We start from the raw sequence: 24,328 nt of genomic DNA, 5'->3' as shown, positions 1-24,328 counted from the left end.
GGTTTCCTTTTTGATACGCCGCCGTGGGTGGTTAACTGGTTATAGAAGATAATGGAGCTCTAGGATGAGAAGAACAGAGTATGAGAAGAATGTGTACAAGTTGGTTTCGTAACTAAGATGGAGTTACAGCATCCGTCACAGATTTATTGGCATTGCTCTTTTTCTTTGGATTTGTTATCCCCACCTCTTACAAAACCAAAACATGTGCTTAAGATCCGACTCTTCGTATTGTATAACATTTTTCACTGGAATAATTTTTTGCATGGTTTATGCAGGCAAGGAGCAGTAAAACCAAAAACCATTAGGGCCTAAATGGATACAAATAAATGGCTTTTTATCTTTGAACTTTGTTCAACTTCAGTGAAAATGTTTGCATTTGGCAAGAGATACTTGATCTTGCCTAGCGGCTGGCTGTGAAACTGGTATGCACTGTGAGTGATTTATGGTCATCTAACATTGTGACCGCCACCAAAGGGCCATCATAAAAGTTCAAAGCACCTCCGCGTCTGTTCAATTCAGATGGTGCAACCGTGCAAGTAAGTGAAGCCACTCAACACTTGACTTGTGAGAAATCACCGCCTGAAAATAAAATTAAACTTTGTAAGATTGCATACAAACATAACTCTTCAATGCCTATCAATCTAAACCTGTTCTATCCAGATTTTTGACCCATAAAAAACAGAGCCAAGCTTATTTGATTGGCATATTTTGGTCTAAGAAGCAAGGTATACACTACATGGAAGTGTCCACAGGCATTTCCAGACCAGAGAAGACAGTACAAGAATTTGAGTAGCTTATACAAAGCAATCAAAATGCTTTAGCTCAAAAGGATCATCAACTGCGTCCACAATTACGAGTTATCATGCATTTCCAGACCAGAGCCAAAACTTAAGTTTGTCAGTACTCAGTAGGCAGTCTTCTTTGCACAGCATGCATATAATTACTCTACAAAGTTGGAACAAGTCCTAATTTAACCCAAGCCTCCTCTCTATTCATTTTTTTTTCTTTTTTCTAACATACACACTGGGAGTTATTCAATGAACCAGTTTCAAGGCACGATTAATTAATTTATGCAGTTGGTAAAAGCCCTAATCTAACCCAAGCGTCCTCTCTCTTGTCCTTTTCCTTTTTTCTAACTTACCCATTAGGAGTTATTCAATGAATCAACACAAGTCTAAGAATTAAAGTGTCATTAGGGTGAGGTTTTCTTTCTAGCTCTATGTAAATTATCTACATCCAGATTTAACTACAGCCGTAAATGCTTGACCTGGATATTGTTTCATTACTTGCAACCATAAGTATCAGCTTTACCATTGTCAAGAGCCATTACAGCCAAACCAGCACCCTGGAGCTGGTTCTTTTTACCCTATTTCAATGGACAGACCCTGGGGTTCAAAACCCCTCATGGTATCTAGCTAGCTATTTGCTAGAGTTTCCTGTGTCCTAAAGATAAGAGGGTTCAACAGGAGATAGCAAACACCAGTTTTGAGACTGGGTCCGTGAAGTGGGTTTGAGGATTCGTGGGTGCTCAAAAGTATAAAATGTAAGATCTCCCCTAAACTCCATAGACAGGAACTAAGAGAATCTCTTTCAGCCCTTACATCCCCTGTTCTACCTTTTCAAAGATGTATATCACACTCTTCTCATAAGCTTCTGCAAGCATCATCTAACTAAACTGTATCACAACTATTCCATGGCTCTACCCTTCTAAATTACTAAATTACTTCAGTATAAGACATCAGGCTTGGACCAACACAAAGCGAAATCCATCTGAAATGCATTTGCAGATTTGGTTTCATTTCAATATCAATCACTACCAAAACACAACCCATACAATACGTTAGCCACACCTATCTTAGACATTAACAATTGGTCACTAAGATTTTTTTCAAGGTTACTGAATGAAGCATTCACTGTTGGGCTATGCTTCAACCCCCATTTGTCAATACCTCTGATTTTGGGGAATATTAATTGAGACTATATTTAGCTCCATGTAGCAAAGTATGTTTTCAAACTCCCGCAAACCCAATGAAACAAAGCGCTGAATATTAAAATGACTAGCTAAACCTCACACATCCAATTATAAAAATATAAAAATATAAAATAAAATAAAAGGCATTCTCAACATGAAGGTTAATCACTCTCTCTTCTGTATCCCTCTCTATGCCTTAATTATACCATCTCTCTGTCTTCTCTTTCAATCAATTTCCAACCAGTGCTACACATAAATTCTAATGTTATATCTTGTTTGATTTTAAATCCATATAATAAACATCACCAAAGAAAAGGTAAAATGTTGAACAGCTAAACATACCTCAGGACATCACATAAAAAATTCAGTTCATGATGACGCAGCTGACTGACACGGCCAAAAGGTTGCAAACCTAGAGATGAAACATACATAGAGCATGTTAGAAACCAGAGAAAGCAACACTAAATATTTTAGTAAGGAACAGAAGCAAACACAATACCAAGGCAGATAATACGGGAATTCAATTCCTCAGATTTAAAAGGCAAACAGCAAACATGATCATAAAAGAAGAACAGAAATAAATTAAGATTTAGTTAAACCAAAAACTCAAAAGGAGATACTTTTACTTCCACGTTTATTACATCCATTATACTAGCCTACAAAAAGTTATTAATTGAACCTAAATATACTCCAACATAAAAGAACACTACATAAAGAAAAATAAATTAAAAAATCAATGCACTTCTGACAACAAGATTAGAAGCAAACCTATTACACAGAGAACCAAAAACAGGCAGCAAATATTTGAAGCTTAACCATCACATCAGATATGGAATCATAAGTTAAGCAAATAGTCTACATAAAGCTTTATTCCCTTCTGGTCTGAAAAGCACACACTCATACATACACTAGTGAATTCTCTTGGTCACGCCAAAAGAAAAACCTTGCGGTTTCAAAAGCTTAAATTTGACATATATCTTGGAATAAACCACCAGTTCCTGTGGTGACAGGTAGGTAGTAAACCGCCTTTCAATGGCCCATCTGCGGTCCAAGCTAGGCAAAGTTAAATGCCAAGCTAAAAGTAAAAATAAAAAATTGCTGCTCATGAGAGTCCTATGATTAATTCAGTCATGAATTAAACTCTCATCACTTCACTGATGATATATATGTTGTACAGAGAAACATCTCAGCTGCTTCTCCGACCTAATTTAAATTCATGTAAACTAAAATACAGAGACGACAGGCATAATCTACCAACCAGTTAAGTTTGCACATCATAGCAAGCAATCAGAATATCCTCAAATCTCCTAATTGCTGCTACTGCGAAATCATCAACACAACTACAAAAACACTATTCCATGATTTGAAGTCTAAGACTCATCAGACACAAAAGAAATAGTCCAGGAAATGAAGCATCAAACTACCTATATCACAGAACAAAAGGACTTTCCTACAAAATGCCACTAAGAGTGGGAGAATCCATCAGTCTGGTTTTAATGAAAAAAAACCTAGGTTTGTTTCTTTTTGGGTGGTACAGTCACAGCCAAGAGATGGGCATAATTTTTTATTTTTACCTTTTTCCTAAAAGTGAAAGAAATGAAGAAAGAAATAACACGTGGTGAAAAGTCAAGAATTTAAATCACTTACTTGACCAGAAAACCATCCTGGAGCTCCATTGTTGAGTGTCTTCCCAGTGAACAGCATACGTCAGGCATGACTAAGCTTCTCTTACATTTGGCTGCTAACCCTCTAAATGGAACGAGACACAGACTTCCTCTTTAAAGAACAACTCTTAAACTAAACTCAATAGACAACCCATTTAGGAGAAAGGAGATGACCTTTTCACCATCAAAGATCATTCTCTTGAGCTAAACCTAATTGACAACTCAATAAGGATAAAGGAGATGATCTTTTCACAATCAAAAACTGTTCCTTTCCTTTGAAAACATCTCTTGAACTAAAATTTGTGCACATCCCAAGATAAGAGAACTGAGGTGACCTTTCACAATTAAAGATCCCATATCCCAAATAGTCAACTCCTCTGGTTTTCACGGAGTAGATCTTGCCAGTCATAGTAAGCTGAACAAGACAATATGACAATAGAACCTATGTTGGATTGAGTGGTCCCCAGGAAGCACTGTACTACGACTTTTGCAGCCATGCCAAACATACTATTTTATTCCGCTACATATAAATTTGACGGAAAGAATATAGCTCAAATCAGAAGAACTACAAGTCAACTTGAATAGTTGTAAGTTTCTGCTCAGCCCAAAGTCTTGGTATAACAAACCAACCAAGGGGTAACAGCTCCCAATTATTCAAAATCAGCAGAGAGCTTGCACTGAAGAATATGATTTTGAGGAGAAATGGACTGCATCCTTTCAGGAGCAACATAACTCGATCAAAACCAACATACTCACTTCATTGGTGCAGTCTAAAACCCCAAAAGAGCGGCATAAATCACTAACGATGTCTAAGAAACTAAAACAAAACCGAACTACTGGCTAACAAAAATGGAAACTATCAAGTACCCATTGCAAACATTACATTTGCATGTCTAATTCTTCCGGTCTTCCAGATCAAGGCATATGTATGATTAATAAAGCTTGAGTAATTCAAATTTTATTCTTCGCATTATTAAGATAGCAGTAGTAAGTGTTCTTATACTGAAATTTTCTATTCAGTTTATGACATATACATATATATTTACTGAATAATCAAAATCTCACATACACATAGCGCATTTGTATTTTCTATAATATTGTTTGAAAGAGAGAAAATAAACGGATCTGATTTATATATGACAGTCGACAGAGTTTATGCAAGAAAAACAAAGTTCATTAATATCATTATGAAATGCATCTAGAGAAGCTGGTGCAGACAAAGCATCACAGAAAACCATACTATAAGTAGTGTACTACACCAACAAGGTAATAGGATCTGTGATATGTCTAGGTAGAATTTTCCAAAAGGTCTATCATGAGATAATTTTCCAAAAGGTAATTCCTAAAAACTAAATGAACAAGAAAATTTTCCAAAAGGTCTATCATGAGATAACACTTCAATCACAGACCTAAATATCTATTCGCTGAAGCCAAGATACCATCAGAAATGTAGCTCAGGATCACGGATGAACTAGCTTATCGGTGTCCCTGAGCTCGTTGCATGTCGTATGCACCCCAAGAACCAGGCATAGGATACTGAGGAAAATTTTCAGCACCACCCTGTACCTGAAAAGTAAGGGAGGAACTAATTAACACTTCCAGATATTCAGAAAGAAATAGTGCTAATATATTAGCCACTAGTTGCAGCGTACAGAGATATGCAATAACACACAGACACATAACACCAACAAACTTTAATGTTTAAGCAAGCATGCAGACACTCCCATTATGAAACCTCAAAGATATGAAACTTACAGGATTCATGCCATAGGTGGCAGGATAAGGATTTCCTGCATATCCAGCTTCAGGATTACCATAATTTGCATTGTAACCTCCACTGGGATTTCCAACAGCAGCTGAAGCACGTGCCCTCTTCTCAGTATTAGCAATTTCTGCACGAAGTTTCTCCAGCTCCCTAGCCATTGAGATCAAGTTCTTCTCCATTACCTGACCATGCTCATAATTCTCTGCATACCCTTTCTTTTCATACTCAATGGCAGCTCTACATGCCAATATAAGTTCATAAAATTAACAGAGCAACAGACAACAATTAAAAATAAACATTATACTCAATAATAAACATATCAGTAGAATTACACAAAAGCTACCTAGCACGTTGCAGTTCTTGTTTCATAGATTCAATTTCTGCTCTTAATATTGGTGCCTGTTGCAAGTCAGCATTAATTCTAGCCAAATCTTGGGTCATCGCTTGCGCCTGGCCAGAGAGCTCTTGCCTTGCAACAGTGAGTTCCTTGATATCAGCGCGAACCTGAAGAAGCTCAGCCCGCATAGCCTCAACACCACGAAGATCCATTTCCAAACGCACAGACTTGTCATACAAATCTCTCATTTGAACATCCTTGTCTGACCGCATTGAATCAACATGGTAAGCCATGCGTTGCAACTCAAATTGGGCAGCTTCCAATTCCTGCTTAAGGGCAACATGAGTCGCAGCCAGCCTCTGGTTATCAACTAGAAGACCTTGAATATCTTGAAGCTGGGCCGCGAGATGCTCCTCAATTATCGCAGGGTGAGGGGGCAGTGATCTGGGACCCATTCCATGCTGGGATTCTCTCATTTCCTCAAGTAATGCAGGATGGGGCATCGGCCCATGTCCTCTTCCATACGGCACTTCATGCATGGGAGGAGGTAGTCCAGCATGAGGTGGTCCACGATTTCTTCCAGACATGGTTTTCGTTCACTCAACAATTCAGCAATCAAAATATTTCCTCCACAAAACTATCAACCACGACCACTCTAAAATTCAAACCTGGATAACATGAACACTAAGATCAATTTTCTATCAACCTATTTCACACAGCCACCATCAACATAATTCAACCCACCTTATCTAAAAATCTAGTGCGTCTCTAACACTCTCAACTCCCAAGACATCAGTGAAAACCAAGCAGAAAAAATCAAACTCATCATCCAAATAAATAAATAAAACCTTTATAACTCAAGAGAACCAAAATTTCCAACTTTTTCAGAACAAACTACAACCATTAATTCCAAGATTATGCATTATCGCTTCGTTTTATCACAACGGATTAAAGAATCTGATTTCGCGGCAAAGTAAGCGAAACTCGACGACTGTAATTGAAACCGTAGATTTAAGGGAATGAGTTATAGAAATTACAGACCTTTGCGAAGTAAGAGGGAGGCGAGGCGAGGCTCATTGGTAGGGGGGGATTCCAGTCATGGGTTTTTCTGGGCTCGTTTCGAGCTCGGAGAGGTTCAGAAACCCTAGCTGAGGATTCTTCTCGCTGCTGCTGTGAAGGAGAAGACGAGGCAAAAGCAAAACAATTGGAAAATAAAAGGTTTGCAAGTCTACTTTGTTTTTTTTTTTTTCTTGTTTTATGATTATGAAGGACGATTGGGCCGAAATATCAACGGTGCATGTGATATGGTTTTTCGTTTTTTGGCAATGAGACTTTCAATATCGAACCCAACCGAATTGATGAAAATTTAATCAAAATTGAACAAAGTGTCACTTAGGTTTTACGCCTTAACAAGGTTCTCCCGAAAACAATGAGATAAACTTTCTCCATGACCTAGCTCTCCGCTAGGGTTTATCGTCGGCATTCCACCTTCGAAAAAACTCTCAAACCTCGACGGCATGGTCATTGTAGCCTTGTGACTAAGATTTTATGATAAACTGATAAAACTGAACCATTAAAATTAAAATAAATTCAACATATTATGATATAAATAAGTGGTTTTTCTTTTTTTTGAGAGAAAATGTCAACTCCTATCATTGATTAGCGAAATTATACATAATGACTCACCTTAGTGAGCCTGTCAAAATATTCATTACCTAAGTAATTAAATTTTTTTAAAGATCATGAAGCTTAGCCAAAAACTACCCTAAGAACATCTCATGGAAGCAAAGGCAAAGATGTTGTGGGCATTCTTGACGACATATTTCAAAAAGACTCCACGAATTCCTTCCTTAGAGGAGAAGAAATTGCTACAAGATAACAAGATAAAACAAAAACTAAGACCCAAACCCAAAAAAATAGTTGAGGCCCAAATACAAGCTCCAGCCCAAGATCCCAAAGCGAACCCTAAACCACTTGACTGCCCAAAACAAGGATCCAAGCGCTGCCAACCCAAACTCAACCTGGCAACTCATAACCTTGGACATCCTAGCCCAAACCAAGACTCATTTTGAACTTGCAACCCTAACACCCAGCCGCCACCAGTCACCCACGTCGGACTGCCGCCACCGCGACGCACCACTGTCAACTCCAACCCTCCAATAACCCGATCGCCAGGTGATAAGGATCTACCCCTGGGTATCGAAGAAAAGAAGAAACTGGAAATGTAAAAGCAGAAAGGAAAATATATTTCATTCAAAGATGGCTGCCGAAACCCTATTACATCCTATATATACTATACTTAGAGGGCTAGGATGGAGACACGTCCCATCTAACCAGCTGACTCACTAAACTGTAATGAAAAGTACTAATTAAACTCAAGTTTGTAATTAAGCTAAGTGCCAATTAATGAGGAGCACGTGTGCCCCATGCTGACGACCAGAGTAAGCTGACTGTGAGCTGAAGATTGACTTGCCAAAACGATGCGTTTAACTTATTGAGGTCTTGACTCCCAGGTCGACTCGTAACATTACTCCCTCCATCACATCAAACTTGCCCTCAAGTTTCCCAGTTAAAACTTAAACTGAGGGTACCTTTGCATAATTTCTTGAGCAAATTCCCAAGTTGCCTCTTCCGGAGAAGTACCGAACCACTGTATAAGCCACTGTGTAGCAGCTGCCCCATGTTTCTTCACTATTCGAGTCTGCAAAACTGCTTCAGGAGCCCACCTTGAAGTGGATGTGTCATTCATGTTAGGTAGCTGGGTCTCCACTACCACGGAATCACCAACCTTTTTCTTCAAAAGTGACACATGAAACACGTTATGTATTTTGGCACTGGGGGGGAAGTTGAAGCTTGTAAGCTACCTGACCAACTTTCTCAATGACTTGAAATGGTCCATAGAATCTGGCAGAAAGTTTGTGAAACACACTCCCAGGCATAGAATGATGTTTATAGGGTTGTAGCTTCAGATAAACCCAGTTTCCAACTTGCAACACTCGGTCAGTGTGCTTCTTATCATACAGCCCTTTCATTCTAGACTGTGCCCTCGGTATAGGGTATTTGTCTTTCACAGTAGCTGCATTGAGTGACCTATAATCCACACACATCCTCCAAGTCCCATCTTTCTTCTTAACCAACAGTACAGGTGATGAAAAGGGACTCACACTTGGTCTGATGATCCCTGCCTCCAATAATTCGTGCACAATTTTTTCAATTTCTGCTTTCTGAAAGTGAGGATACCTGTAGGTTCGAACATTTATGGCTGCTGTGTTAGGTACTAACTCAATCTTGTGATCTTGTGGCCTTGCGGGTGGTAGAGACGTAGGAGTCTAAAACAAAGTAGAATACTTGTGGATCAGCTTCACAATCTCAGGGTGAGTTGCTTCCTTGGCTGGGGAATTTACCACATTGTTGAGTTGAACTAGTACAGCCTCCCTCTCCTTCTTGAGGAACCTAGACATTATCTTACAGCCTACCACTACAGCTCGAGTTTCAGTTTCACCCTGTAATAGATATTCCTTTTCCATGTAGTGAAACCTCATCCTCATAATCTCAAAATTCCATGTTATGTCCCCTAAAGTCCTCAACCAAGTAGCCCCAAGCACGATTTCACACCCTGAAATAGGTAATATATAGAAATTAGCAGAAAAATGAAATTGTTGTAGACATAGCTCAACAGTAACCTGTCCCTTAGTGTACATAATTGTTCCACTAGCAAGCCGGACTCTGACAGGTTGAATAGCTTGAACCTTGGCTTTAGACTGCTTGATAAGTGCAGGATGAATGAAGTTGTGGGAGGCCCCTGAATCGATTAGTACATGAGCCTTTTTGTTGTAAACCTCCACTTTGAGCTGCATGGTTGATGCGTGACTTCCATCCCCCATAACCTGCAATTCCACTTCCTGATTTTCAACTTCTTCCTCATGGGGTTGAGCCTCCCCCACTTCAGCATTTGGATCAGGACCGGGTAGCTCTCTATCTTCCTGCATGACCTCGATGATCATGGCTTGACCCCGTCTACAATTGTGGCCAGGCCGGAAGATCTCATCACAAAAAAAACACTGATTTCGTGCTCTCCTTTCTTGATACTCAGCTTGAGTTAGCCTCTTGTTCCCACCACCCGGATTATTAGCCCCCACTGGCGGAGCAGCTTGTATTCTAGCAGGATTGAGTGGTGGTGCTCCTCTATAATAGCCACCTGCATTTTGGACAGTAGCAGGTCGCGGTTGAATAACATGGTTGTTTCGGTTTGCCAAACTTCCCTTGGAGCTATGCCGGAGGTTCAACTCTTTCTCCTCAAATATTTTGGCCATCTCACACGCCTCATACAAAGTCTTGGGTTTCTGAACCTTCACATCCGCTCTGATGTTGTCTTGTAGACCCCCTAAGAAGCAAGAGAGGAGGAGTTGCTGAGAGAATCCCGGAGCTCTCCTGGATAACTTTGTGAACTGCTGAATATACTGTTCCACGCTCCCAACCTGTGACATTCTGGCAAGTGTAGCTTGATAATCAACAATGTTATGGCCACTAAATTCTCTCATGAGTAGATCAGCCAACCCCAGCCAGGTGTTTGGGAACTCATGTTTAAACATAAACCATCTATCAGAGGCTTTCTCCGTTAAGTGCATAGTGGCAAGGGTTAATTTTCTGTCTTCTGGTACTTGATAAAATTCAAATTACTGTTCGGCCTTATTCAACCACTCCACCGGGTCCCCTCCACTAAAAACATTAAGCTCCAACTTCATTTGTTTCATAGTTGGTAAGCTCGGGTCAAATTGATGGTGATGGGGTGGTTGGAATAGTTGTTGTTGATATCCACAAGATTGTTGCTGATAAAAGTTGGATCCTAACAGGGAATTTGGGACGTAATTTTGTGGCATAGGGGTTGTAGTGGTGGCAAAGGTAGGGTAAGCTGTCACCATTGAGTGAGGCATAAATGACTGTGAGAAACACTGGCTTGTCATAGTTGTTGATGGGTGTGTAGGCAGCTCCACAAAACTCAGTGGTGTGTAGGAGAAGGGTCCCGAATAGGTCATAATGAAGGGATCAGGGCTGTGTCCCATAGGACCGTGGGAGGAATTAAGATGTTGGCTGCTAGGAATCGCATAAGGCCCAGATGGACCAATGAAATGATTGAAGGGTTGTGACCCCAAACTGGAATGCTGATAGTAACGCGTCTGCAGTTGCTCACTTTGCACTTGTGAACGATTTAAGCTCACATTTTCCATAGAACTGCTGCTTATGTTAATGGGGTTAGGCACCAAGGCCCCAGAAGCATTTGTAACCAACACATTATTGGGTCCAAAATCCACAGAAGCAGTAACATGTCCCGTAGTAATTTCGCTCGAATTAAGTATAGCTACTTCATTGTTTGGTGGGTTTAAGGTGAAAGTGTGAGGTTGAGAAACGCTACCAGCAGTGGGAGTTCCCGTGGTTGTCGTGTTGGCCCTTGTGGAAGACGCCGAGTCCATTCTCGCAGCTAAAACTGGTGAGCCAGACGTAGGGGGTAAAGATCCAAATTTCAGTAAAGAGGAATCAAGGTGAGCTACGGCAGCAGCTGAAGTTTCCTTCATAGATCTGAGCTCATTCATCATTTCAGTCCGGAATGAGTTGAAGGATTCTTGGTACACATTCAAAGTAGACCGGAGTTCATCAATCCTGGCCGCAGTCTCATCCTTGTGTACCTGGAGATCGAAATCGACACTGGTGAGCTCACCCGAGGCTTGAGGAAGAGCTCCTCCCACCCCTTTGTTTTTAACCATCGCTCCCCCAAAATCGAGGGCTCTGATACCACTTGATAAGGATCTGCCCCTGGGTATCGAAGAAAAGAAGAAACTGGAAATGTAAAAGCAGAAAGGAAAATATATTTCATTCAAAGATGGCTGCCGAAACCCTATTACATCCTATATATACTATACTTAGAGGGCTAGGATGGAGACACGTCCCATCTAACCAGCTGACTCACTAAACTGTAATGAAAAGTACTAATTAAACTCAAGTTTGTAATTAAGCTAAGTGCCAATTAATGAGGAGCACGTGTGCCCCATGCTGACGACCAGAGTAAGCTGACTGTGAGCTGAAGATTGACTTGCCAAAACGATGCGTTTAACTTATTGAGGTCTTGACTCCCAGGTCGACTCGTAACACCAGGCCGACAATGCCCAGAACTAGACCGAACGTCTCGCAATCCATGTCCATAACCACCTAGACGTCCCTTCAATAAGGAACCATCACCGCCGCAGCCCTAAACCAAGCCACTGTCATCGACGTCCCCATTGTCCTACCCAGACCCGGCCGCCGCTCGCAAATCCGTCACGCCAACTTCACGCATAGCAACACACCTCACAGCAATGCCATCCAGCCTGGATGATAGCCTAGGACCAGTCAACCATGCAAGCCACCAAGTCTGCGCCACCGAAGAATCTGTCCTCAAGAAATCAAAACCCCCGCCACACAACAGAGCCACCGAAACCACAGAAAAGCCACAACCTCTAAATCTAGCTTTGAGTCACCAAGCATATGAGGGAACATAAAACAATAAGGTGTCGCCGATAACGAGAGCCACCGCCGCCACCTTCCTTTTGGCCAAAGAAAAAGGGAAAACCATCCCCTCGAACCACTTTTTCATAACCGCCGTCGGAAGACGACAACCACCACCTCTCTCTAAGAGAGAGTAGCCTACGCATTTTTATATTTAAATAAGTAGTTAATTAAACTTTAAACTTTTTATATTTTATCGTAAGAAGTAACCTCCCAAATATTGGATCATCTCTTATTGTAATCAAAATTTATAATGGAGTTTAATTTCTTATCTGCGTACTTGTTTTTTTTTTACCTTCTTGGTGGTGGTAAGTATGAATTGTCCATCTTTTTTGTCTTATACTTTGAATAAGTAATGATGTAAGAAAAAAAATTCATTAAGAATATAGAACATATTTGGTAACGAAATAGTTTTTTGTTTTTCGTATACAAATAGAGATGTAAAAAATGAAAAATGTCTGATCTGTTTTAGGGAATCAGAAATTGAGAGAAAATCGTTGTGTATTCTCATTGATAATAGGGGATTACAATGCATAATGTCTGAATCATACAAGGAAAGATAATCTCTAGATTCATCTAATTAAACCCTATTACTACTAGGTCAAGTAACCTAAAGTTTGGGTCAAACACAAATTAGGGTTTTACTTGAACACTCCCCCTTGTGTTGCCCAAACGCGGTGCTTCTCTCGTTGCCTCATTAAAAACCTTGCCGAGTAACAAAAACCCAATGGGACAAAAATAATCTCTGTCGAAGGGGAAAAAGAGCACAACACACCCTTCACGTTTCGAGACCATACATGTAAACATCTCCCCCTGATGTCTGCATCTCCCCCTGATGACAACGGTCATGGGAGTTCGGATAACTTCCACAAACAATGCTATCAACACGGTGCTCAAGTTCCAAACCGAGGCATAATCGTGTTCTCCCAAAATCCTTCATTTCAAACTCGGATTTCAAGTGTTCAGCGGTTTCCCTTAACTCTTTAAGGGCTTCTAATGAAGATCATGTCCAACATGAACCGCGATAGAATCTGAAACTTGTTATGGAAATGCGCGGGCATATCCCTTCCCAATCAAGTAGTCATCTTAGTGAGCGTTTCAACCTTATTGCAAACGCTCTCCGAGGTCTAGACCCACTTGACTTGGATAAATGAAGTCCACCATGAACCTTCATGTATATTTCGTATCTAGATCCCCATAGAGATACGTGTTGACCACATTTGTAAGCTGCATGATCTGTTATTCAGAAACTACCAAACTCACAGGGTAGTGGAGTGCAATGACATCCATTACGAGAGAATATGTCTCATCGTAGTCGATTCCAGGGAGTTTTGTGAGAAGCCTTGCGCCATAAGGTGAGATTGCCATCTCTTTTTCTCATCACGCTTTCTAACGAAGACCCATTATTCAATAGGTTTTATGTTAGGAGGTGTTGGCATCACTGGCTCAAAAACCTTCCTCTTCGTTAGAGAATCCAACTTAACCTGGATCGCATCTTTCCATTTAGGCCAAATCTCTCTACGTTGGCATTCATTCATCAACGGAGCGTGGTTCGATATCATCTGATTCAACAAACTCATGCGCAACGAAATGCGCAACTACATCATCAATTATGATGGAGTTTCTATCCCACGCCTCATGTACACTAGTGTAAGTTTCATAGAGATCTATATTCTCAGAAATAGGTTCTGACGTTGAGGCGTCCCCCAACGATAACCATAACCCGGAAGATACTCATGAGACGGATTTTGAGTGTCGATGATCAAAAGATTGGAGTGTGCCAAAGTATCCTTCGAACCCACGGGCCACCCCCGCATCCTAGCTGGGGCCATGGCCTGTAACGCCAGAGTGTCACTTTCTTTGGCGTTGGCGCCATGCCTACCTCCGTGTAGGGTGGCACTACGTCCTCTTGTAGGGACGTACTTCCTTGCAGGCATATTTGCAGCAGATGTGTGATCTCGTTACTTTAGTAGGGATCGAGATGAGACATAGTGGGGACAGACCACGACAATTCCTGTCGTTCCTGCTGAACATCTGTGTTCTTATCTCCCCCTAACGACGGGAAGACTGTCTCATCAAAGTGACCTCCGCAAATCTAGCGGTAAGGAGATCGCCTAGCAAGGGCATGAAGTGGCGGACGATTGTTGGAGTCTCAAATCCAACGTAGTTGCCCATTCGTCTGTACGGACCCATCATAGAGCGTTGTGGCGGCGCAATTGGCACATAAATGGCACACTCAAATATGCGTAAGTACGATACTTGTACCCAGTCATTAGCTATAACGCCGAGGTAGATTGAGTGGCGGTAGGTCGTAGACGAATTAGCATAGCTGCATGCGATATTGCATCACCCCAAGCGATTATAAGGAGATTGGTGCGCATTACCAATGTCCTGACTACCATCGTAGTCGTTTCCGTGAGACCATTTGGGTGTGTACATGGGAATATGATGTCCAACATCAGTCCCATTGCCATAACCATCAAAAGTCTTCGATGTAAACTCTCTAGCATCGTCAAGTCCAATTGACGGAATAGGATGATCCGGGGAGTGAGCCCGTTGTCATATGATATTTGCTCGGAGTGTAGCATAAGCAGCATTACAAGTGGACAATGGCACAACATGTGACCAGCGTGTTTACGTGTCAACCAATCATCATGAGATATTTAAACGTCCGCAAGTTGGTTGAACCAGTCCACAAAATCCCTATGGATTCTATGTAAGAACATAATGAGTATTTTCATATCCTTTGTATAGGACGGTCTCAGTCCTAATTTCCCTAAGGAACGGGCTTTGTAAAACGAGCGAGAGGCTTTAGAAGCAACCAATGAGAATTTTGGTTAGGCCTGAGCGTCTGAAACGCTATTTTGAAGCAAGTTAGTGATTGCATCATCACCTGGGGCGCCATCACCATGATGGACGCCATCCATGGCGTCATGGATAGGGACTACGCCAGCCCTAGGCTGGTGGTGGACGGAGGCAGTTCCCTAGGCAGCAGCGTCGATCACACTTAGTTTAGGAATCAACTTTTGATTCATGCTTCATTTCGCTCGAGAGAAAAGATGTCCATGTGAAGTCTTTCGTAGACAGATCATCATATCATAACTAGGATGACCTATCCTGTAGTGACAAAGCCAATATGTGTCTAAATCCAAGAGATATTCTCTCATGACTTTATTGGATTAATAGCTCGAATAGTGACATAAAGTCCACTAGAGAGACACATAAACTTCTCTAAGATGCGCTTTTGTTCGCAATCATTAGAGGTATTGCAAAGGAACTCATTTCCGTTCTCTACATGCGTTTTCGCATGGAATCCGTTGGCTATAGGGTACGATTTGCCCTACGAGCGTAGAGAGTTTCTGTGACAGTAATCAAGGTGCCATTTGGCAAGTGGAACTTGGGCTATTCCATGTCCTTGAATTAATACCGATGGCCCAGTCATCATAGTCACAAAGTAATATGCTCAGAATCAAAATTAAGTCATAATGAAAAGAACTCAAAATTTTATTCATAAGCCAACGGAATACATCATTGTCTCTTAACTATTAGGAGAATCTAATCCAAATGCTAGCTAATGCGAAACAAAGGTAATCGTTTGACTTCTTTCGGTAACTCCAAAATAAATATGACCAGGTGAGTAGAGAGATGTCGGTGGAGCAAAGATCGCTGAAGTACCACTTATCTCAAAACCTTCCTAGACATCACACTCATTTTGGATGAGCCTATGTGAACAAAAACTAAACCAATGGCATTTACTACAAAGTATATGGCAATTGCCTATTACATCTCTTGGAAAAATAAAGACTTAAAACAGAATTGGCGATCTATCGATCCCAGCTAGATTTGTAGTCTTCAACCCTTCACTCTAGATCATCTTCTTGATCTTATTGTTCCACATAGTGAGCTTCTCTTGCTTCACAATATGCTTTGTAGGCAGTGACAATTTCTTCACGAGCTCTACAAATGTGTGCCCAATGATCAGACACTCCACATCGAGAACATACATCGATCTCTTTGCTCAAACTCCATTGATTGAGGCGCTTTGAAAGTGTCATTTAGATGGCTCTTAGTGTTGGTAGCGCCACCAACATGGCCAGAGGCGTTGCCTCCATCTCTCTTTCCACGTTGACCTCTTCGGTTCCGTGTTCGCCTATATTGGCGGTTACCTTCCCAAGTAGAGCGATTATATGGACCAGAACGTCCAGAAGTATCCCTAAGGTTAGCGTTTCGCTCTTGGCGCCTTCTCTTAGGGGCGCAACTATAATTGGATTCCAGAATATGCTCTATTTCCACGGATCTCGAATTATAGTTCTTCACAAGGATGTTGTCATACTTTTCAGCGACATTCATAGCTCCAATGAGCTCATGAAACCTTGTGATCCGTCCTACAGTAACATCGATTCGATAGTTCTTAGCAACCATCAATGCAGAGACGGGGAAGGTAGAGAGAGTCTTCTCAATCAACATCGAATCTATGATCTCTTTACCACAGAATTCCATTAAGGATTTAATGCGAAGTGCTTCCGAGTTATAGTCAAGAACTTACATGAAATCACAGAAGCGAAGGCTATGCCATCTCACTTCTAGGTCAGGAAGCAAGGAGTCACGGACGTTGCCAAATCTTTCTTCGAGTGAGACTCACAGCCTTCTGGGGTCTTCTTCATTCATACACTTGTACTGGAGCGAATCATCCATATGACGAGTCATTAGGATGATGGCTTTCGCCTTATTTGCCTCTAAGGCTGCTCTATTTGCTTCCAAAGCTTGAGTTTGCTCAACAGTTAGCACGTCCTGGCTAGGCTCGAGAATCATATCCAGGATTCCATCAGCCTTGAGATACTGGAGGACATCACGAAGCCACCTGTGATATCCAGAGCAAGTTGTTCCCAATGGAGCAAAGTCCAATTTGTTCAGGTTACTCATCCTGAAAGAGAACAAGAAATTAGGGTTAGTTTCGGAGCGAAATATGCTACCACGAAAACATATAAAATTTCTGAGCATAATCGCTTCCAAGAAATTAGGAATTTCCGAGCGTAGTCGCTTCCAAGAAATTCAATTCCAAGAGATATTGGATTAGATCGAAACAATGACGTAAGTGGTCGATCATAAATTCTCTACAAACTCTAAGTTTGGAGATCTCAACAAGCTCTAAGCTTGGAGTGAGCACGAACCCCCACAAGTCGGCTTAATTTGGTCTCCCCTATGATGAAGAAAGGGGGGTAGAAGAAGGGAGGTTGCAAGTCCCCAAAAAAGAAGAGAAATTGAATTTAAAAACTCTAAAAAAAGGGGAACGTTTAGTAAAAAATACCTTGAAATAAGTCGCCGGAAAATGGCCGGAAATCTGCAGGAAAAGTCGCCGGAAGTCATTGACCGGTGTTGACCGAGTTGCTGACGTGGTAAATCTGCTGACGTGGCTGCTGACTGTCTGATGACGGGGCTGATGACGAGGCGTAGCTGTCGTGGCTGAGATGACGTCAGCGGCTTGGGCTGCGGCTGCGGCTTGGACTCCTGGGCTATGGCTTGGGCTTCTTGGCTTCGACTTGGGCTCCTGGGCTGCGGCTCTGGCTCGACTTGGGCCTCTGGGCTGCAGCTTCTCCTTCCTCCTTTTTTTCTTTTCTTTTCTTTTCTTTTCTTCTTTTCTTCTTTTCTGCCGGTTCAAGATGCAGCTGCTCAGGTGGCCGGTTCACATCTTTTTAGGCCGGTTTTTGGACTTTTTCTTCCGGTTCCTGAAACTTCTGATCAACGAGCTTCTGCTACCAAAATTTGGTGGAAATTGGAGGTCCGGAGATGGTGAACCGATGGAATATTTGCTTCGGGTTGTATGGAGCTTCCGGTGGCCGGTTCGGTAGGTTTCCGGCCGGTTCTTGGGGTGCCACCGCTGGTTCTGGAATCCAGGGATCGATTTCTTCAAGGTGTGAGGTGGAGGCAGAAAAGGCTTCAACGTTTTGTAATCGGATTCAAGGTTTTTAGCTTCTTGAATCAGGGTTTTGCTATTTGTTTCAGGGTTAGGGCTTCGTGCTGATAACGTGTTTTAGGGAATCAGAAATTGAGAGAAAATTGCTGTGTATTCTCATTAATAATAGGGGCCTCTTTATATAGAGGATTACAATGCATAAAGTCTGAATCATACAAGGAAAGATAATCTCTAGATTCATCTAATTAAACCCTATTACCACTAGGTCAAGTAACCTAGAGTTTGGGCCAAACACAAATTAGGGTTTTACTTGAACATGATCTAGTTTTTTGCATACGATTTGTAAGTTTTAGGTGTTTTTGGAATGAACCTTACCAATTGATCATGAACGTTAGGCCGCCACCATCACTTCACTGACTGATTGGCAACCTCGCTGATCAACTAGTTGTTGATTTCACTAACTAATTGTCGAGGATCTGAATGGTCGACTGGCGATATCATCGACTAATGGTGGCATCACATAATGACCAACCGACCATCTCATTGACCGACACACCGACTAGAGACTGGCAACCTCACAGACCAACTGACATAACCTACCGCTCCCTTTTGAAGACTCCATAATTGCCTGACTAGCATTCTAGCTCGCTAATCGATTAGTCAACAACTATCTCACTAATAGCTCGTCGATTATATGCATTGACCAATATGATATTTCACTGACCAGTCGATAATTGTATCACTAATAACCGCCATCGTTTGATTTGTGATGTCATTCGAGCTGCCCAACATAGTTTTGTTTTTTTGTTTTTTAAATTTATTTTCAAATAATCTACCAAATGTATTCTCAAATCATGCAAATAGAAAATTCAATTTACTGCTTCATTTTACTAAACAATTTTTTAAAGATCATTATGTAAATCGTTACCAAACAAGCTCTAAGGGTTTGCTCGAATTTCAACTCCAACAAATTCTCTATCTCCTCTCTTATATTTATGGAATTCTTGGCCTTATATTTTCATTACCTATGTCTATATCGAATAAGATATTGGCAAAATTAATACCCCAATATAATTGTGACATGCTATGAATTACTTCTTCTTTGTTGTACGTGCCATCAATCACTTAACTACAATTAGTAATTTCTTCAACTGAAACCAAACTAAAATGTAGTAACAAACCATGCCGGCTTTTGGATTTTCTAGCCGGTTTCGGTTTTCAGAACTAGAATATTAATATCCTTGAAGTGATACAAAGCCGAAGGAAAAAAAAAACACACACACACACACACCAATTAATCAAATTATTTCCTGCTTGGGTAATCTTAATTAATAGTCTATATCTTTGCATCAACAGAGTAAACAATCCACCTCTAACAGAAAGAAGACCATGTTGTGGTACAATAACAAATTTCACTGTATCACTAGTAACAACTTGATATGCAACACTATTATCAAATTAAGCTGCTAAACACAATTTCATATATAGTTTTTTAAATTTAGTTTCAAATAATTTAACAAATATGTTCTCAAAATTTTAAAAATAGTAAATTCAATTTACTGCTTACATTTAATAAAATAGTTTTTCAAAGATCATTATGTAAATCGTTACCAAACAAGCTCTAAGAGTTTGTTTAAATTTCAATTCTAGCCAACAAATTCTCTATCTGCTCTCTTAGTTTAGGAAATTCCTGAACTTTAGATCTTCATTTCCAACTTCTATGTCAAATGAGAAAAGATATAGGCAATGTGGAAGATTTTCTAATGAAGACCACTAAAATGAGAAATTCATGAAGACTTTCTAATCAACGGTTTGAGAGACCCACTTTTCGATTACATTACAACAAATCAATCGTTAGATGCATGAAGACTCAAGATAGTCTAGTTCAGAAAAGGGTGTCAAACTAGATGTTACTGATTTTAATGGGGACAGCAATCCTAAGGTGTTCCTTGATTGGCTACATGGTTTGAAAAGTTACTTCAAATGGCATCAGTTGGCAGAGGAGCAAAAAATCTCTTTTGCAGAAGCTAAATTGAAGGGGACAGCTAGAGTTTGGTGGAAAAAATACCAACAAACTCATTTTGCAGTGATTAAAACTTGGGAAGACATGAAGATGACATTGACATGTTTATTTCTGCGACCTAATTACAAGTAATGGGTACTCGTAGAATTGGTGCAAGGAAGCCTATCAGTGGAAGAGTATACAAATAAGTTCCTTAGTTTGGCTGCAAAATCAGATTTTCCATGGAATGAAGACATCATGATAGTGATGTACCACAAGGGCTTGAATCCTCATATTTCTTCAGGATTAGCAGCAAGTCAAATTTATACGTACTATGAATGATGTTGTCTAAATTGCATACCAAATGGAGGAAGAGTATAAGAAGAAATCATCCATGTCAATTTCAAACAAAGGGAAGACACTTGACAAATGTTCTAGAGGATTCACATCTACAACTAGCGATTCAGATGAGAAAACTCATGGTGGTTCCTCATCTTCCAACCAGTTAGTAAGTTCTACTCTTAAGAGTGCACAATGCTACTGGTCATGCCTCTAATACGAGGAATGAAATTAGATGCTGAAAATGTAAAGGCTTTGAACACTTGATGGGACAATGCCTAAATCGGTTAGTTGCTTTTGCAGATAAGGAAGCTCATGTTGCATTTGCCAATCCTGAACAAAAGGCAAATGAAGTTGTTGAATTGGAAGCTGAACAAGAGATGGAAGTAGAAGTACTATATGAACCATGTTTAGTACTACATCATGTTCTTACTACACAAAAGAAGCATAAGGAAGATCGATGAAGGAGTAACATTTTTCAGACCATTTAGGAGGAAGATGCTCGCAAGCTTGGGTTACCTAACGAACCATATCCAAGTCCTTATAAGGTGGCATGGATGAATAACACAAATTTCAAAGTTAATGATTGGTGACCTACTCTATTGGGAAATTGGTTGACACTATGACATGTGATGTGCTCCCCATGAAGGTGTGTCATATTCTTTTGGGCCAACCATGGTTATATGATAAGAAGGTGCAACATTGTGGCTACAACAACACACATTCCTTCAAAGATGGAAGTTTCTAAGTTTAATTTCATACCAGCTAAAGTTTAGTCAACCATAAAGCTCAAGAAGACAGCTGACACGTTCCTCCTTAAACATACTGAAAGTGACGACTCTATACTTGGTCCAGTTCCAAACTCGACCGAGTCGAGTTCTTTTCATTGGGGGAGAATTAATGCAGCAGCCATAAGTTGGTTGGAAAAGAAATATCATCTTTGGAAGCCTAAGACTAAGCCCAACCCTTTTTGGTTCAAAAGAAAGTCTACATGGTAGTTTAAGGGTCTTGCCAGGTTAATTTCAGTTTTAAGAAGAATAATTATGAGCCTAGTGGTTTTAAGAGTATATTTAAATATTAGGGTGAGTACTCAAGGGTCTTAGAGTGTGTCTTTGTGTCTATTTAATAAGTATTCAAGGGTCTTATTATTAATAAGTCTTTAATAGTCTTCTAGTACTCTAGGAGTCTAAGGCTAGGGTTGTGTTTGAAGCTTTTAAATATGGCTACCCATTATAAACCCAAATCAGATTGGAATTAAATAAAATTGAGTTTTGTTGAAGGCTTGGTGCCTTGGTCTCTCTTCCCTAACCTCACTCGTTCTATTCTCCCTTCTACAGTCTGTTTCTTGTAAACTGTTCTGTTTTCTTAGTCTCTCAACACTCCCCAACCCACCCTGTTCATCTCCCCAACTGTTGCTCTCTGCAGCATCAGTTTTTGTCACTTCTGAAATTTTTTTTTCCAAATTACTAATCGTTAAGGTACCGAACTAGATCAAATTAATGGATGAACCAAATCTGTCAATCTTGAACCGTTCATGTTCATAAATGATAAATCACTATAATGAATGCCTTAATGATTTTTAATTTGGTTGAAAAATTGCATAAACGATCTTCACACATATCTAAACATCTAACGGTTGATTTGCGAAAATGTGATCGAAAAGTGAGTCTCACAAGAAAGTTCTCATGAAGTCTTCATTTTATATAGTGGTCCTCATTAGAATTTCTCCCTAGGCAATGTTACTGCCCAATATAATTGTGACATGCTATAAAGTACTTTCATAAGTTTTTTTGATGAGAATTACTTCCTTTTCGTTGTACATGCGATTAATCACTTAATTACAATCCCGAAACCAAACCAAAATATATTAAATTATTAACAAACCATGCGGCTTTGGAATTTCTAGGCGATTTAGGTTTTGAAAATAAAAAATCAATATCCTCGAACCGATACAAAGCCGGAGGAAAAAAAAAAAACACCACCAGTTAATCAAATTATTTCCTGCTTGGCTAATCTTAACAGTTCGTAAATTACTGCATCAACAAAGTGAACAACCCACCTCTAACAGAGAGAAAGAAGACCATGTAGTGGTACAACAATACATAAATTAATAAATAGCTTCAAGGATTAGTTTGATAAAGACCTTTGGCAAATAGAGAAGCAAAACCTCTCATACGATGTTCTTCCAAAGCTAACCCAACCTCGATACCTCCACCCTACTCTTGCTATTTGAAAAAGAGATGGCTCCTGTCTTATTTATAGTCACCACCTCAGTCCTCTTTGGTCCTCCCCATCCAAAATCAGTCTCATAAAGCCCAAACCGAGGCAAGCCAGCAGTGGAAAAAACCCTATGATCACTACCTTGCACAATACACAATCTTGAAACCCAACTCTCAGCCCCATCGAAAAGTAACCCCTCATTTTTCAAACCCATAATAGCCTTACTAATTGCCTTAACAGCCACGATCAACCCATCTTCTCCTAGTAGCCCTTTTGTTTCTGCAACTGCTTCACAGCCCATGATGCAATTTTCAAAGTAATTTGCAGATATAGGAGGGTCTAAGCGAGGCCTGCCGTCGACGTTGAGGACTATATGTACTTTTTCACATTTGGTTTCTTCTGACTTGACTAAGCAAACCCAAGTATAGGCACATGTTAGAGTAAACGCTGACAAATAAAGTGAATCAGAATTCATTACAGTCTTCACATGCTGCCTAATTGTTTGTATTTTTGCTTTTGTGAATTCAAAGGTAGCTCTAATCGAGCAAGATTGAGATTTAAGTTCCCAAACCTTTAAGCTTTTGTTATTAGGCCCGCCCATGTCAAGCCATTGATTCAAGTGGATTTCTTCAAGCCCCAACGGGTCCTGGATGATCACTCTGTTAGTGTAACACGGTTTTCGGTTTTCCGTTAACAAAGACGAAGAGTTTGAGAGTTTTTCATGATGCCTGCATATGTGAGACCACAATTTGAAAAACAAGGTTGAAGAATTGCCATCAAGGACTGCATGGTGCATGGTTGTTCCAATCGAAAAGCCACGATTTGGAAAGAGGGTAATTTGTAGTGCCAGCGCCGGGGCTCGATTGTGAGACACATCTAGTTGGGGCACAAAAGGATAGTATTCTTTGGCTCCAACGAAGTCACTGCTTGAAAGACGGTGAAAATGATCATGACTAGCATCCTCACCATCAAAATAGTACTCGGCTATTGTGAGCGAGACGCTGTTACCTTTGACATAGCTGAGAATCAGCTTGGGGGAGTCTTCAGGCTAGGTGAGGTATCCGGAGAGAGGTGAAAAGAGGTGAAGAGTGAGTGATAGAGAGCTTTTGAGCCTTGGAAGTATGAAGTCGAAGAAGAGTGCTGTTTTAAAGGCTTCATAAAAGAAAAGGCGTTGGAAAGGTGCAAACCTCAGCCAATGTAGATAGAAGAAGGTTAGACAAAGTGACTTGGCGGCTGAGGCCGGTTGTGACGCTACCATGCAAACCTCAAATACTTTCACTGGATTTGGATTTGCCATTGGAGATGAAAAAAGCTCAACTGGTGGATCTATGGGCTAAGAACTATATACATGTTTTAGTGCCTCGTCTACATAGATAATGTTAGTGTACTTGCATAGGCATTTGCAAGCATAATAAGCTATAATTAGCCACGCTCATGCTACCGCCAGCGGTACCAACTCCCACCAAAGGTGTGACCTACGGAAACACAGCCAGGCGGGCTACCGCCTGAGCCCCGGCTCACCCCCAAATTACCGCTGACGCACCACCACGCGCCGCGCCAAGACAGCGATAGAAG

The 24,328-nt window shown here is 40.6% G+C and overlaps 1 protein-coding gene and 1 pseudogene across 3 annotated transcripts; both read right to left on the bottom strand.

The window, feature by feature from the left end:
• Positions 1–228: 228 nt before the first annotated feature.
• LOC133728327 (protein FLX-like 1) lies at positions 229–6,972 on the bottom strand. 3 transcript variants are annotated; one of them, XR_009855783.1, is made up of 6 exons: positions 6,780–6,972; positions 5,745–6,406; positions 5,392–5,638; positions 5,046–5,202; positions 2,315–2,384; positions 229–579 (listed from the first exon to the last, which is right to left on the bottom strand). XR_009855783.1 is itself a non-coding variant. In XM_062155740.1 (4 exons), exons 2-4 carry the CDS (start codon positions 6,323–6,325, stop codon positions 5,113–5,115), a joined length of 918 nt encoding a protein of 305 aa, XP_062011724.1. In that variant the 5' UTR covers positions 6,326–6,406; positions 6,780–6,972; the 3' UTR covers positions 4,753–5,112. The 3 variants fall into 3 exon arrangements, 1 of the variants encoding a protein (XP_062011724.1); XR_009855784.1 differs by having other exon boundaries at positions 5,076–5,202; XM_062155740.1 differs by lacking the exons at positions 229–579; positions 2,315–2,384 and having other exon boundaries at positions 4,753–5,202.
• Positions 6,973–22,653: 15,681 nt separating this feature from the next.
• Positions 22,654–24,050, bottom strand: LOC133731002 (malonyl-CoA:anthocyanidin 5-O-glucoside-6''-O-malonyltransferase-like; annotated as a pseudogene).
• Between the last annotated feature and the right edge of the window lie 278 nt (positions 24,051–24,328).

This window comes from Rosa rugosa, chromosome 2 (genome assembly GCF_958449725.1).
Source record: "Rosa rugosa chromosome 2, drRosRugo1.1, whole genome shotgun sequence".
Taxonomy (NCBI): Eukaryota; Viridiplantae; Streptophyta; class Magnoliopsida; order Rosales; family Rosaceae; genus Rosa; species Rosa rugosa.
This window is presented reverse-complemented; position numbering and strand designations above follow the sequence as displayed.